Source organism: Hoplias malabaricus, chromosome 1, assembly GCF_029633855.1.
Source record: "Hoplias malabaricus isolate fHopMal1 chromosome 1, fHopMal1.hap1, whole genome shotgun sequence".
NCBI lineage: Eukaryota > Metazoa > Chordata > Actinopteri > Characiformes > Erythrinidae > Hoplias > Hoplias malabaricus.
This window is the reverse complement of record NC_089800.1, coordinates 63,783,386-63,801,085: the sequence shown is the minus strand read 5'-3', so window position 1 is coordinate 63,801,085 and position 17,700 is coordinate 63,783,386. Positions and strand designations below refer to the sequence as shown.

At 37.0% G+C, this 17,700-nt stretch overlaps 1 protein-coding gene across 4 annotated transcripts in view; it reads left to right on the top strand.

Annotated features, from left to right (window-relative positions):
- Positions 1–2,297: 2,297 nt before the first annotated feature.
- Positions 2,298–17,700, top strand: part of spata17 (spermatogenesis associated 17) — a 52,248-nt gene continuing 36,845 nt past the window's right edge. For all 4 annotated transcript variants that reach the window (XM_066641393.1, XM_066641400.1, XM_066641384.1 and 1 more), the window contains exons 1-6: positions 2,298–2,394; positions 2,913–3,002; positions 3,681–3,762; positions 4,871–4,921; positions 7,688–7,791; positions 16,935–17,058. In XM_066641393.1, the coding sequence (XP_066497490.1) occupies positions 2,327–2,394; positions 2,913–3,002; positions 3,681–3,762; positions 4,871–4,921; positions 7,688–7,791; positions 16,935–17,058 (519 nt within the window). In that variant the 5' untranslated portion in view covers positions 2,298–2,326. The remainder of the gene's footprint in view (positions 2,395–2,912; positions 3,003–3,680; positions 3,763–4,870; positions 4,922–7,687; positions 7,792–16,934; positions 17,059–17,700) is intronic.

Here is a 17,700-nt window from a genome sequence, read left to right as displayed (position 1 = left end):
GCAGCAGTAAATGCCCTTCCACTCGGGGCAAAGAGTCTCGACTTCATCAAGACCCTCGCAGGATCATCCCCCTTCTTAATGGATTACTGCTGTCTCCACGCAAAACACGCCACAAATAATGATGAAACACCACCAGATTAAACCACCTTACACAATCCTCAATTCATTACCTTTCCTCTTTTCTCTCCCCCCAAAGATAAGGGCCAGCTAATAAAAATATGATTCTCCCTTCCGCCAGAACAGTCACGCTTTTTATCCATTAGGGGAAACAAAGACAGAAAGGGAAAGAGAAGGTGAGGAGGGGTGGGTAAAAAAAAGCAGCACAGGGGAATAATGACCATCATTTCAATTATGCACTCCCATAGTGTTGGGACAAAAAAGGCTCAGAGATTGATGATGCGGAGGTGCACACGCAGAGCGTTATATTTCATGATATTAAACAGCTTCCTTGGGGCACTGAGAACTACAACATGTTGCAGATGTTAGTCTTCTGTCGTTCTCTGACTCAAGGTCTTTCGAACATGTTTCTGATCTCAGAATGCAGCACACTCCTCTCATCATTACTCTGCAAAAGTTGACCAAAAATACGCCCTTTTCATTTTACAGCACCCAATACTTCATCTCCAAAATGCATTTCGACAGTTAAATGGTAAAATAGGGACAAATGTGAACCTTAGCATTATTTTGAACAGCAGAATTATTGCTACCTCTTGTTTAAAATGAGAGTAAATTTATATATGATATGTATCAGTTAAAGGACATACTGGGAAATGCTTGGGATGCTCTGGAGCATTTGCACATAAGCCTAAGGTCACTGTTTCTGGAGTGTTGGAGCTCCATCAATACTTTTAGGATGAGCTGAATCAAGAAGTAATCAGCAACAATCCATCAGTACAAGATCTCACTAAAATGTATGTAGCTGAATGTTGCAAATCCTAACCATAATGTTCTAACAGGTAGTGTAAAGCCTTCCCAGATGAGTAGAGACTGTTAAGGACATAAGCACCTGATGAATACCCTTAATTTCGCTGAAGCAGAAGCAGGTGTCCACGTGCATAAAAAAAGACCCTGAGAGTAAGTGCATATATAAAACAAAGAATAATGACACCTTCACAATGTTAGCAGTTATTTTTTCTAGTTCCTTATTTTATCCAAACACATCCGAGTTAAATGTGATTATTATAGCCAGTCAAAACAGGAGTGTCCACCTTAACAAAAAATATTGTAATTCATACTGTTATGACCCTACTGACCTCCTGGCAGGAGATGTGTAAATCTGTGGTTTTTCCAGGAACCAGCTCGTCTCCATGCTGCTCGACTGATGGCACACAGCCTCCAACTTGTCAAAACACAGCGTCTCAGGCCATTAGCGTCCAGGTTCGGACGGATGGATGGAGCACACGGCCAAAGGGTCAAAGCCCAGATCGTATTTCTACCTCAACTCTGCAGTTGGACCACAAACTGGTCATTTGTCCAAACAGGCTTCATTCAGGTAATACAGACCAGAATCCTTAAAGGAATGAAGAGGAAAAGCCTAAGTATCAACACTGTGATGAGGAGCCTGGAATACAGGGTTTGGAGTAGGGTTAGGGTTTGGGTTAGTATGGAGTCTTGAGCAGGGAGTGCTGATTTATAAATGAGAGAAGGTAGTTAAAATGTAGTTTGAAATGTTTTCAGGACCAATTATTCAATTCACATTAGTAGTCTATAGTTATTGTGCTGTAGTCAAAAAGTTTCTAGAGTTTCTCAATTTGTTCATATTGCAATAATGCAATAAATAGTGGAGGGGGTAATCAATACACAGTTTGTAACACCGAGCATCACTTCTCTGTATGCAGTCACATTAGGGATAGTGAAATTAGACCAAGGACATAATTTAAATGTTCTGAGAACATATCACCCCATATATAAATGATATATAAAAAAACCTGTTTTTAATGATTTAACAAACTTTATGAGACTTGCCTTACATTTGATCAATCCATAATTCCAGGCGTTGTTGTCAGATTAATTCTGTGGCAGGAACATAAACAATTTCATCAACCACGTGTTTATCTCAGCAGACTGTGCCAGATGGCTCATGTAGTCAACAATAAAGTGCACTCTAAATAAAATAAAAGTGAATAAAATGATGAAAGTTGATGTAACGATATAAAAACCTGAGAACAAACACTACACATTTTATTCTAGGTTTAGTTTCTATCGGGCTGGTTATAAAACACACTTTTGTTGCAATTTTGAAGGACTTGGCAACCCAGACCTCCTCCCCCTGCTCCTGTGATTTGGGCTCGTCCGTTGTCATGAAGACGCGTAAACCGACAGGAACATGGCGAGGCTGGTGCAGCTCTCCAGTAAAATAGATCAGGTTATAGAGGGTTTTTACACCAGGAACAGGTGATTAAACATTATCCAAACACTACGGCTTTGTAACGTAGTGGGTTTATACGTTGTCTTGTTTCCTAATATAGATTGTTAACAATACTTCCATGTGCTCCGATGGGAAAGATAGTGGAGGAACGTCAATTAAGGTTCAGCAATTAGCTAATGTTATTATTTTAATAAATTAAGATTTTAAGAAGACAAGTTGCTTCTCTTTGGAATCTTGTTCCTCTTTTTATAATTTCACAATTAGTGCATTACACATAAGTCCAATACAAAACTGTTTATGCTTAAATGCACAGCTCCCTACTTAGTGTATGGGTCACTAGTCAGGTGTAGTAGCCTTAACATACTGTTTTTTTACATCTTTTTACTTTTATTGGTATACTATTCACACTTTGTATGGTTTTGGGCACAGGATGGTTTAATAAACACACACACAAACACACTTTCCTTCTCTGAATTACTAATACGAAATAACATTTGGTACTCTTTTGTATATTATTATATTTGTATTATTTACAATGTAACAGGATTGCTGAGGAGAACAGAGAGCGAGAGAATGCTGCAGCGATCCGAATCCAGAGCTGGTTCAGAGGCTGTAAAGTACGAGCATATCTGAGGTGAGGGTGCTCATCCTGATAATAATTAACTTATCCATAGTATCTAGTCATAAAATGTTTTTTTATTTGTTTTATTTTGCTTTTTTTTGGCTTCTGTATCATCAAACACTGGAGTCCATTGTGGTTTGCCTGGTCCTGAAGTGCTGAGGGCAGTTCCAACCCCATGCTCCACTTTCTATGGCCTTCAGACTCTAAATCAAGTCTATTTTAGTCTTTAGACATGAAAATTACCCAGAACACTCGGAGCTACCACAACGTAACCTCCATATATTTCTGTAGGTTCAGCAGACAAACTTCCAGACAGTAGGTTAATTTAGATTACTTTAGTTAATTGATCAGTATGTTAAGTGGTTAATTAGGCACAATCTGAGCTCCTTAAGTGCAGCTTCGAGGTCCGTGCCCTCCCCATCTCCTCATTGATTTTCTGGGGTTATAAATGGTCTTTTTGAAACGGATGGCTTTCCCGAGTTCAACATTGCCGTAGATGTGCATTTAGAGCGAGCAGTTCATGATGAATGCGGATGTGGACCTGTCTGAGAGGTGGCAGCCATTTGGGAGCTCTCAGGAGAAAGATTTTCTAAATGTTCCCTAAAACGCTTCTCTCTCAGGTTTCACTGTGGAGCTGTTAATGTGTTAATATTATAATGGACTGTGATTAACGGACAAACTGTGTTCTAGCTTCATCAACAGCAAGGCCACTATTATACAGAAAACATGGCGAGGTTTCAGAGCAAGGGAACTCTTCAGGCTGAGGGTAAAGGTAAGCTGCAGAGTGGTGTAATATTGATTATGTTATGATTTCACTCATTAACATTCAGCACTTACACGACTTACACCTTCAACAGCTTCGTAATTTGACAATCCACATCGATTCTTTGTGGAATGCCTTTATCTCAGATATCACTTACAGAGGGAACTGTTTTCATCATAATCCTCTTCACTCTCTCTCAGAATCTAAAGTTTGGATTCAGCTGTCATTCTTTTTTTGTTGTTACCTTGTTATTGCTTATGTTTTTTCTAAGTTTACACATAGTAGAGTAACACTTTATTGCAGGGTTTTTTTCGTAATTCTACATGACACTATCACAAGGCTTTTATAAGCCATCAATACTATAAAAATATTTGCTGGAATTCCATTTTAACCAAGCAACTTTTAATTTTATTGAATGTTCCTGGCCCAGTTTGATGTAAAAACCTATAGGTTTTGTCACCAGAATCAGTATCAACAGGTATAATACATATATTGGCCTGAGTCCCCTATTAAACTATAAGGAAAATCTATTGTCGCTGTGTTTTTTCTTTGCAATACTTATATGTAGCTTATATTTTCCTATATTTTTGTATTATTTTAACTTAGCTATACCTAGCTATATTTAATTGATTCTCTTCACCTTAACTGAGCAATTCTCAACTCAAGCAATCACACAGGTCAACAGTCATCACAGTCAACAAGAAAAATACACAAACAATATTATGACATCACACAATTTGTTTTTTAGATTTCCTTTGTTCATAACAGAAATATGAGGTTATGTGTTAGTGCTGGATCCTATAGAAACTGTTACCTCAGTGTGTAAACAATAACTATGAATGCTGTGAATAATATAAAAGTGTTTAGATTGAGTTTATTCCTCATGCGGGTGTCATTGATTATCAAACTGTGTCCAGAGCGGTTTGTCATATATCTCCATTAACTCTGTGTTTGACTCCCATAGATTTTCTTTAGACACGTGTGTGTTCTGTATTAAGAGCTGTGTCCCTTCGATATAGAGTCTGACTTTGCTTTGCTTCTCTCTCCCCCCCCCCCCCCTCTCTCTCTCTCTCTGTATCTATCTCTCACACACACACACACACATATGCATAACCAGACGGCGTATTTCCTCATGAAGATGAATTTCTACAATAAAATGGCTGTCAAGGTAAATATTTCCCTCACAGTTTGTTGAATCAGGACTAACAGTTTGTCCTGTCATTTGATAAACAAAAGTCAAAGCACAGCCCCATTGTTATTACAAACTTAATTAAGAAACAACTTCAAACTGTTTAATATATTAAACAAAATTTCAGTAAACAAAACTAAACATGAGTGTTTTTTCGATCTGTGATGGACTGGTACATGGTGTGTTCCTGCCTCAAGCCCAGTGATTCTAGGTAGGCTCTGGATGCGCCCTGACCCTGAACTGCATAAGCGGTAACAGAAAATGAATAGATGATTGAATGATCTGTTTCAGATCTTTCACTGCAAGAAAGGAGCTCTTACTGAGTGAAATCATCTTAAATCTAGTCAATTTATCCAATTGAATTTATTCTAAGACAGAAATCTCCAAGATTATTTAAATTATTTACTGATGTTTTTTTTTTACTTGTTTTAAATGTTTTTATCATTTTACTGATCTGCCAATGCAATAAGAACACTTTGACCAGTTAAAGTCACTTAAAACAAGTATCATTTTCAGTGTTTAACATGCAGCGCTCTTATTGTTCATCGCTGATTTTCAGCACAGTAATCATGCTTTAGATATATAGCATGTTATTTTGCTTTCAGCTGTAATTCCTGTGGTTTTATCCATCCATGTTGTATCAGTAGAGCCATAAATCAGAAAGGCTGGTGTTTGAGTGATATTTTGGCACTTTAATGAGGCAAGGAATATGCTCTTAAACTGTAACTTTATGATCCCTCGCTGACTTTTTCCCTCAAGTTAAACTTTTTATGACTAGGACAAAATTTTATGATTTACCGAAGAGAAGCATATGTCCACTGGGGAATGGCATTGATGAGAAGAGTGAGCTTCTATAAGTTGAATAATCTATTACTATTCTAACAACAATCTTAGAAAGAGGAATTGATATTGAGTTTGTTTCAAAGAATTTTTTTTAAGTCCGAGATCATTTTTTGCAGACTATGAGTGCCTCAGTGTCCAACACAGCTCTTGGTTTGTCCTCTTTTCGGTAATGTGAGACTAACAAGAGCTGGACCTTTTCTCTAGGTCATTTTCCATGCAAGTAAAGGTTTGATCTCCATTCAGACTGAAGCGGCTATGAAGGCCGGACAAGTTTTACAGCACCAGTAAAATGCAGAGTGTTATGTCCGGGAAGCAGCAAAATGTAAAAGTTTATTAGAGAGAAATAAGGGGCCAACGTTAAACAGTATGAATTTCATGCTCCAGATTTAAAGGACACAGCAGATCTGGGTTTTTTTATTATTATTATTATTTATTTTATTTTTTTCTCTTTTATTTATAAAAATTTTATTTTTGTGTGTTTATTACTTGTTTCCTAATAAACAATTCTGCCTTCCAAAACAAGTCACTTATACATAAATTATTGTCCATTATAATATATGCCCAAACGTTTATATACACTTCTTAATGACTGTGTTCAACTACTTTAAGTTAAGGTGAGATAAAAAAGAAAATCATGGAATGAATGAGACATTTTGGAACAGCTGCACATGAGTGTGCACATGAGCAAAGTGTGGGCTACATGAGTATAAAGCCAACCACACATTTCTTGGATGTCAATCAGGAGTTTGTTCCTCTTTGCTGCAGTAACAGTACACTACTCTTCTGGGCTAGATATTGAACCACTGCTGTGGGGATTTCTTGGCAGCCACAGACACATTATTAAGTGTCTGTTCTGATGTTGGGATCAGTTGATCCCAAACCGCCCCCAAGGTATTGGATGAATCTCTAGAGAACCCACTTCCCATTGCTGGAGGCTTTATACTCTTGGCTCAAGCTTGGCATTAGGCATGGTGACCTTAGACTCATGTGCAGCTGCTCCAGACACATTTGTGTATTCAGATGTAGGAGACAACAACAACAGGACCCTTTTATCGCTGCCTTCCCTCATTCCCCTCAGTGTTTATGGTGTTTTTACTGAAGGCCAATGTGTTGGTTGTTAATGGAAACCAATGTTTACAAGGGAGCACAGATTTGTATTGGATCTAATTGAGCAATATTCACCATTGATTTTATGTGTGCAAAAGGTCACAAGGACATGGAATCTCAGCCTGCAATTACTTTATTTAGAATTATCTATTGACTGCTGATCAATGGCAATTCTCATTTTGTTTTGTTTTTACCTTATTATTTTTTTCTCCTGCTATTGTTTTAATCTTCTCATTAGCCTGAAGGACATCTGTCCACTTCACTTCTGGGATTTTTTTTTTTTTGGTGACAGAGACAGCAAGCTAAAACGTATTTAAGATGGAAAGTCAAAGCCTTTTTTAGTCATATAGCTGCTTTCAGTTAAAAATCAATTACACTAATGCTACTGATGAACACATTCATCTAAATAAAACATGAACTGAAAGAGATACTTACATGCATGCAAATATATTTTGAGCTTTTATAAATTAAGTGTATTACTCAGTCTATACTGCAGATGTTTAAACTCTGTTGTCTAGATTTGGTGGAGTTCATCTACATAAATCTTGCTGGGGTGAATTTTTAAACACCACTCCATATCATTCAGAGAACGAAATTATTCTGCTTAATAACACAGTGCTTGGGAGTTTATACCTCTCTGGCAGACTCTTGGCATTGGTCACCTTGGTCAACTTATGCTCTTGTGCAGCTGGTTTTCTAAAGAGATGTTGGCTATATAGTCTTTGTTTAAATCCAGTATTAGACAAGCATATTTTTGTAATATATATTACTAATATTTATTTCATTTTTATACAGATACAGCAGAGATGGAGAGGCTACTATGTGAGAAAATATGTCCATAATTACTATGCAAGGAAAAGATACCTGGACGCTCTGGCCAAGAAGAATGAACAAATCAGGTAAGATCAGACTGATAAAAAGTAAACTGGTTTATTAATGGAGTTTATTGTATGATGCACACACAACCTAAAAATGCAAACATTTAAAAAAATCTTTTGGTCATCAGCAGAAATTCCCAGCAAAAATTGTTCTATAAAATAATAAGATTTATTTGATTTCTAACTATAGTTGATTGTTTTTTGGCTAAACTGTGGCATGTTTTAAGTTTTAAGAAAACTTCTAAGCTGCCAAATAACCTGCTCGAATGGTTATTTTATTCTGTACTAAAAGGCTTGTTTTATTTTTATGGCCCTTACTTTATTTCCTGTAATGTTCCGTATTTTATTTTTTGAGCATTTTAAATTTGAATTATTACTATTACTACTACTGAAGAACCATTACAGAACTCGTTGTAAATGGGATGATGTGCAGTAGGTTTACAAAGAAAAATGATTTTTTTAAAAATGAAATATTAAGTGTTAAACACGCACATTAACAGCAAGCAGTGCATAATCGTCTCTGCCCCGGGTCATACACTAAGAATGGGGTTTTGAAATAAAAAAATTAGCCTCAGCTTTCCAGATGCTGTCGCATTAATAAAACACTCTGCTCTTGGGGCTGAACAAAAATCATATTTTACCTTTGATAAAACTCATAGTCACACGTTAATGTGGTCAATATATTTTGTGGGGAAATATCTTAAGGGTTTCACCTAAAATTAAATGTAAATTTGTTAAGTGCTCCTTGGATCAGTAATTCCGGACCGCACACACACACACACAAACACACACAAAGAGAGCGACTGCTTGGTTTAAATGGAGTTTAACTGTAACACTCTACCTTAATGTGTATGATGCAGAGAGTTTTACTTTATAAAAAAACACAGATTTAACAGTTACAGTGTATATTTTCATAATTGGAGCTGAAAAGATTAAAATAATGCTGATAGGTTTGATATTCAGGGTAATTAAAATAGACAGAGCTCCATTACTCCAGCTGCTTCACTGCCAAAGGCTGGGGGACTTATTCCTCTTTTTTATGCTTTGCATTGAATATTGCAAGTCTAGGCTTATGTGCTCCAGATCATCGCATTTTATTTATTTCGTTTCTATATAGATTATGTACACTTTGTGCACAATGGGTGTAGGGTAACGTAGCTGGTTTCATTCATTCTGTGTATTTGTTTGTGCTCATTTTAACATAAAATTTTGTTTTTGTATTTTATTGGAACCGCGACCCTGAACTGGATAAGAGGTTACAGACAATGAATTAATGAATTAATTAATTTTCTTGGAGAATAATTTTAATATTAATTGTAACCCACGTAACCGAAAAGAACAGAGAAACCTGTATGTTTCTTATTATTCAGAGTTTGGCGCAGTGTTCTATGGTTCTTGTACGTCCATAGGAAGAGTTCCACAGAATATAACACTTTATTCTTTGTCAGGGAGGCACTGTAGGTTCAGTTTAATAAGGGCTTCCTCTGGGCTGGAGTAATTAGACCACAGCATTTTTTTGCATATTTACTGAACACAAAGTGTCATTGCCATGGCGGCTTGTTTCTGCATGAATTATTTCTGTATCTGTAATAAACAGCTGGGTAATTATTACTGCCATAATCAGATAAATGCCTCTCTGTAATGTTCCACAAATCTTTAACTGTGTGTGAGAGTACTGAGGGAGTTTACAGGCTCCTAGTGTTTAGTCTTCGGTCTCCACCTTGTCTCAAGGACATCTAGAAAATAAAAATAAATAATAAAAATGGCTTCATAACTGTAGGCTTCCCTTACTTCACATACTGTAAACATTTCTAAGTATTAAGGGCAAATGCTTTATCACAGTAATAAAGCGATTCACACTTAAGCGCTCATTAGTGCAGACACTGTGGTGAGATATTAAGCTTCCACAATATTTATATTATTTAATTTTATTTACTTTTATTTTATTTTAATGAAGTACCAGAAGCAGCTCATCCCTTTTTAAAATCAAGGGCTTTTATTAAAATCCAGTTTTTCAGCATTTTTTAAGCTTAACGCAGTGTACACCTCTGGGTAAAAATGAACAAATGAATGTACATACATAACTGCACCTTTAAATACATCGTGACTTATGCAGTGAATTACATTTACATTTAATTTACTTTCTGTATAAACAGGTATGTGTCTGACATTTTCCACTTCCTTCAGTGTCAACAAAAATTGCTTAATTCTTGTTGTTGTATGTACAACAATAACTTTGCAGGAAAAAAGTATGACACCACTTTTCTCTCCCTAATTAAGTGGTGAATTAAATAGGACTTCCTCATCTAAAAGGTACTCAGGGAAAGTAAATTCTGGAAAAGTGAATGAATACTGAATTCAGCCAGATAAACATTAACGAGGGTACGAACTTGCATTGGATGATTAAGTTCCAGATTAGAAACACCTTCTCCAGCTCATCTCATTGGTGTCGGATGAAGCTACATCACTCCATAGAACAGGGTTCCACTGCTGCACAGCCCAATGTTGGGGGACATTTATACCCCCCTTGCTCACATTGGGGATGGTTACTTTGGCCTCACGAGCAGTTTTCCAGAGTGTTAACCTGCACAGCAGTTACAACACTGTAAAGCAACAGATATTCAGGTGTTTAGTTGGAGCTCTTGAGAACATGTCTATCAGTGGCGTTAGGGCTCTGTGAGTGAGTGTGTGTGTGTGTGTGTGTGTGTGTGTGTGTGTGTGTCTGTGTTTGTTAAGGACACACTAAGGTCATCTGTGCTGGTGTTCCGGTGTCCATCAGCTCTAATGAGCTGTGTGTGTTCCCCGTTCCTCTCAGACACAGATCGAGATCCTGTTCCTGTTACAAATCTGTTCAGCTCTGTCCACTACACAGTGATTAATAATAAGAGAGAGATATGGGTCAGAAAAGGTCACACAGAGCACAGCACCCAGCATAAACACACAGGACTACAACTGGACTCAGACTAAACACTTTCAGATCAACACAACTACAGCAAAACACACACAAAGCTACAACTGAACTGGAATAAACAGCTTCAGATAAAAAAAAAAAAAAACTACATTCAGACTTAACACCTTCAGATAAACCAAACAATAATATACAGTACTGTACAAAAGTTTTAGGCACCAGAGATTTTAAAACGCTATTTATCTGAGCAGTAAGTGGTTATTTGCTAAAAGACAAACAAACAAACAACAAATAATGGCCAACATTAGAATAAAAACAAATAACATTATTCCAGTGAGTGTGATATTCTGTGTATGAATTTGTTGATTTATGTTTTTCCAAAACTATATATTATAATATAATACTATCTATATTATCTGAGGTTATCCAATACCCAGCTTTACCAGTTAATAAGTAATGATTTTAAGTGAAGTGTGCTGTTGATTTAACAAATTCATGCAATCAAGCAGAATCAGAACAGAACGTTGCTCTTCAAACTCACATCTACTACTTCATAGAAAAAAATTGATTTTATATTTTATTTATTTATTTTATATTATTCTTTTATGTATTTACTGTGATTATATATAACATTATACAAGCACCACACTTACTGAGAAGGCATTAGTTTAAATAGATATAATTATCTTATGTGCCTAAGACTTCTGCACAGTACTGTAACACTTTAAAAAATGGACTCAAGCTAAACAGCTCCAGAGATCACATCGCACACAAACACTAACATATGCATATACACAACTACATGTGTCAGACTAAAACTTTTCAGGTGAGCCCAACAGCAAAAATACATACAACTAGAATAAGAGTAAACAGTTTAATATCAACACTCACAAAACAAAAACTGGTCTCAAGATATGTTCAAGGTTCAGAAGTTTTAGAGAGGTTGGAAGAGGGAAAGGAGAGAGAGATGGGGAGAGAGAGAGAATGTGTGTGACTTTAAAGCCTTTTATTAATATTTCTTAACTTAAGCCCAAGGGTGGCGCAGCAGGTAGTGTCACAGTCACACAGTTCCAGGGACCTGGAGGTTGCAGGTTCTAGTTTCGCTCCGGGTGACTGTCTGTGAGGAGTTTGATGTGTTCTCTCTGTGTCCGCATGGGTTTTTTCTGGGTGCTCCAGTTTCCTCCCAAAAACACACATTGGTAGGTGGATTGGTGACTAAAGTGTCCATAGGTGTGCGTATGTGTGTGTGTCGCCCTGCGAATGACTGGTGCCCCCTCCACGGTGTGTTCCTGACTTGCGTCCAATGATTCTGGGTAGGCTCCGGACCCACCACGACCATGAAATGGACAAGCGGTTACATTCAATGAATGATGAATTTAAACCCTCGACTGTTTTTCTGATTGTGGTCCTCTCTGAATAATGTGAATGTCTGTTTCTGCTTCGTGTACATTATATTCATAAATATCTCTCTCAGTACCAGCCCTTATCACTTCATCCTTTTACAGATTCACAGCACAGACAAAAAAGCTGAAATATTGCAGAGATGATCACACTGGACAAATGAATAACTTCATATTTACAGTACAACATTAAGCACTCACAATATACAGCCAGACTCAAACTAAATTGCTTCAGATCAAAAAATATTGGCTTAGACCAAACAAATTAACACAGCTAAAAACCCACAAAACTACAACAGAAATCAAACTCCTTCAGATAAAAAACACCTTCAGATAAAAAAAAACTAGCGAACATACAAGGCAATGCATTTATTTGTAGAGCACCTTTCATACAAGAGCAATTCAAAGTGCTTTACAGAAAAAAACTGTTAAATTTAAAGCAAGAATAAAAATCATAAAAGTCCATTAAAACAAATAAAATAGTGCAATAAACGGAAAAACATAAAGATGTAAAAGAAAACATGATACAAATGACTCAAACAATTTAAAATGATACAATAAAAGAAAAGAACATTCACATCAACCCAACAAAACAAAACTAAAACTGTAATAAAGAGCTTCAGATCAAAACAGCATCAAACACAGAGAATTACCAGGTGTTTTCTGACTAAACACATTCAGATTGACATCATAACAATACAGACACTCACAAAACTACAACTGGGTTCATGCATAAAGGCCAAGGGCAGCAACAACTGCTGAATATACATGTATTATTTGGGAAATATTTATTTTACTTTTAAGAAACACAACCTGAAACTGTATTATGCAGCAAGAAAGCCACATGTTAATTTTGCACAGAAATACTAGCAATTTTCTCTTGGCCTGAAGTCATCTGAGATGACACCTCTAAGGTTATGTAAGGTTATGTTGGGCCCAACTTTTCTTTGAGTGTGTTTCAGGTGTCAATTTATATATATATATATATATATATATAAAATACATTTGTCATTTAAATCATTATTAATAATTTCTTTGTCCTTTATGTCTTAAATAAAGTTTCAGATGTTTTAACAAATTGCTAAAGTAAACTAATTTAATTTAATTGGCATTATGCTAGGTAATGTCACTGTCACACAGCCCCAGGGTCCTGGGGTTGTGGGTTCGAGCCCCACTGTGTGACTGTTTGTGAGGACTTTGATGTGTTCTCCCTGTGTCCACATGGATTTCCAACGAGTGCTTCGGTTTCCTCTCACGGTCCAAAAATACGTCAGTAGGTGGATTGGTGACTCAAAAGTGTTCCTAGTTATAAGTGTGTGAGTAAATCTGTGAGTGTGTGTTGCCCTGCCAAGGACTGGCACCTCCTCCAGGGTGTGTTCCTGCCTTGCGCCCAGTGATTCCAATTAGGCTCCGGAATCACCATGACCCTGAACTGGATAAGCAGTTACAGTCAGTTAATTAATTTAATAAATTTCAGTTTTTATAGTATTTGGAAGTTTCCAGCTTTTCTGGAAATGGGGTTTGTATGTCATGTTTTTCTTTTTATTATACTTGTACTTATAGTTTTTATTATATTTGCAAACTCTATAATAGTTGTTGCAATTTCAGCAGTGAACTTTTGTAGCATATGCAGAATATTGTCAGGCACTGCATTTTTTAAATAACCATGGACTGCCCAGGAAAACAATAGATATGTCTGTCTAAAATCCCTGTCTGCCTAAAATCCCTCTATCCTTCTGCATTAATGCAAGTCACCATGCCATAAATATTGACACACCCCATACCATAAAATATTTGGGATTTTGTACCTTGTGCTGTTAACATTCTATATGGTCTAAAGTGTGGACTTATTGGACCACAGCCCACATTTCCATTTTATTTAAATTCAGAGATATCAGTAGCATATATGCATATAACATCCATCCATCCATAACCGCTTATCCAATTTAGGGTCGCGGGGGGTCCAGCGCCTACCTGGAATCATTGGGCGCAAGGCAGGAATACACCCTGGAGGGGACGCCAGTCCTTCACAGGGCAACACAGACACACACACATTCGGACACTTTCGAGTCGCCAGTCTACCTGCAACGTGTGTTTTTGGACTGTGGGAGGAAACCCACGCGGACAACACACCAAACTCCTCACAGACAGTCACCCGGAGCGGGAATCGAACCCACAACCTCCAGGCCCCTGGAGCTGTGTGACTGCGACACTACCTGCTGCGCCACCGTGCCGCCCTGCATATAACATATATTAGGTAATACAGTTTCAGCTTGAAATATTTGATGTAATGTTACTTTGATGTGGTTAAACTTATTTCAATGAAAATTTCTCATGCAGTGCCATCTGAAGGCTTGAACATCATGCACATTCAACAGTGCATTCAGCAGTGCATTTCTCTGGATTTCCTAAATTATTTCACAGTATTTTGTCTAGTAAAAGACTTCTGTTCTCTTTGATGATACACTGAGATTTTTTTAACTTTCTTACAAACCTCTCATAATATTTGCCATAAAATGGTGAGCCACAAATCATCTTAGTTTGCAAAGACAGAGCCTTTAGTGAAGAGGTCTTCAAATCCACACAAAATGCCCCGCCGGCATGACAATATAGCAACTGACTGGCCAAGTATAGTGTCATATGGGCCAACCAATTATGAAATACAATTAAGCCAGTCTCTGAAAAACATAAAAGTGATTTCTTTGCACATGTGTCAATTAGTGTTGTCACAATATCAAAACTATGACTTGCAATACTATACCTGCCTAAATATCTTGACAACCATACTAATGCAAAAACATAAAACATCACAAAAAGTAATGTACTTTCTCTACATGCTGAGGGCAGTCGACAAAATCACTATTATCTGCTTCTTAAGTGTGACGTAACACGTGACATTTCGCCATATCTGGGTCCAGTTATGCCTACAGCCCAGTGTCATACATTCATAAGGCATGTGTTTACTCTTTTTGCAGTGTCACCCACAGCTCTGTATCTGGGAACAGAATAACCACAGAGAGAGAGCTGTATCTCTCGCTCTTGGTCAGCCCCAGTGATCTATACTTCCATAAAAATTAGCTAAGGTTTGTAAAGTAAAAAAGACGCTGATGCGATTTTTGTATTTTAAATAACTCGCTAGAAGGTCCAAAAAGTCACTAAAACTAGCGGCTAAATCATTAAGTGAGGGAGAGGAGGTAAAGCGCTGTGGGCGCACACTGCCCCCTGTGGCACTCATTCATAATAGTCTCACAAAACATAAAGTTTTCATTTGGTTGTTCTTTGATAAAACAAGTAAATATAAGTTTATTCTAAACTATACTGGCCTGGATGGTGTTCCACAGTGCTCTTTCAGCCATAAACACTCCTTTACGGTGTGGTGAACAAGGTATTTTCTTTTGGAGCTTTTCATTGGCGAGGCTCCTTTCCTGAGACTGTTAGTGAATTTTAAAGACAGAATCTAAAGAGACCTTACATGTCTGTTATTTTTTAAAAGAAGGAGTTTAAACGGCGTCCAGCTCCAGGTGTAAAGAGTCAGTACCAAGCAGGGTGGTCTCTCTTTGTTTTTCTGGAGAACAGTTGAGTGAAGGTGGCTGAAAATTGGTCTGTGAGTATTTGTGTTTTGGGTAGAGGGCATTTCTGCGGAAAGGGGTTAAAGTACTGGTATTAATTGTATGGGGTATTGTACCGTTTTTAATCACAAAGCAATACGATACTTTTCTAGTAATGGTATACCGCGCAATACTAGTGTTAATTAATCCTAGAAGTGCTGAGCACTGGTCATTTGTGACTAACTTGTTGGTTTTGGTATCAGAAGTCATTACAGCACTCAGAGGTCAAATGACTGGCTTTTGGCACTTCTGTGTATCAGTAGGTAAAATAGGTGCAACTCATAGATCACACATTACTTTATTGTGTTTTACATAATTTTTTCTTTGTGTTTTACACATCTCAAGAAATGGGATTTGTATTAATTATACAAGATAATTTTACCTGGCTAAACCTGGTTGAATGCCTCATGATTAAAAAAGATAAGTTTCACATGTGAATAGTGCACCATATATAGCATACAACTTCTAAGAGTAAACATCACATTGTTAATAGTATCACAATTTAAGAACAATAAAGAATTGCATAATAAAAAGAACAGTTGTTTCTTAATAACAAAAAGCATTCAGGGAGATTAAATTTTACTTTGTGTTAATCTAGGCCTCAATAGTTGGCATTAATGTCTGTAAAAAATATGATTTAAAGTGTGTGTGTGTATCTGAGTTCAACTTTTTTTCATTTTTTTTTTCAATTTGTTTGATACTTACAATGTTTGAATGTTTGTATTGTGTAAGATGTGTTTCTTTTAAATATGTGAAGGCTGTAATAATACATTTAAAAACAAAACATTAATGAATTCATTCATTTTCTGTAACTGCTTCACCCTGTTGAGTGTGACTATGGGTCTAAAGCCCTCTAAGAATCACTGGACTCAAGGCAGGTACATACCCTGCATGTGGCCCCAGCTCCTCACACACACTCATTTGTGAACTCTTTGTGAATAGCCAATCCACCTACCAGATTATTTTTGGACTGTGGGATGATACTGGAGCGCCCAGAGGAAACAATGAATCCCACTCCGACATGGGGTAAACATTCAGACATGTTTTAACCCCATGACCCAGGAGCTGAGTGACAGTGAACATTGACACTACTTGTTGCGCAACTAAGCCGCCCAATAAAAAAGCAATAATTGACCAAAAAAATCTTATGCAGATTTTTAATAGTGATTTAATCAACTCTTTGCATAATGATGTCTTAAAATTATTATAAAATGCATTGTGTGTGTGTGTGTGTGTGTGTGTCTTCAGGAGAGAGTTAGAAATATTGGCAGAACAGCAGAAAAGAGAGAGAGTTCGAGTGGCAGTGGAGAGAGAGGAACAAGAGAAATACTTCCAAGCTCAGCGTCTCCATTATCTCCTCAGCACCAAACAGGTCAGACCCTCACATACACACACACACACACCCTGCCTGGCCAAGACTTTGTGGACACCTGCTTATCCAGAATTTCTTGTGAAATGAAAGGCATTACTCAGTCCTCCTCTTTACCACATTACCACAGTAACAGTCTTGCTTATTTAGAAGTTATTTCACTAGATGTTGCTGTGACGATTTAAAGACATTTATTGACATAAATATTAGTAAAGTCAGATACTGATGTTGAACAATTAGTTCTCGATGATAAACACTGTTCAAACTCATCCCAAAGGTGTTGTATGGAGCTTCACAGGCCAATACTGTGGGTATTTTACCCCTCTGGTGGAGCCTTGGTTTTAAGATTTCGTCTTAGGCTAGAAATAATGAAATAAATAATATAATCAGGTAAATGATGCAAAACTGGTTTAACCTTAGAGTACAGTTTTCACTACATTTCAGTTTATTGTTTTTGCTGTAAACAGTTACAAGAAAGAAGTGATGAGGGCTGCTGCTGAGAGAGACATTTATGAACACAATACGTTATACCAAGCACAAACAGATGTTCACATTATTCAGAGAAGATCACACTATGAAAAAAAGGTCATAGGTTTAAATTGAGAGGTACTAACAAAGGCTTTAAAGTCTCTTGCTCCCTATCTC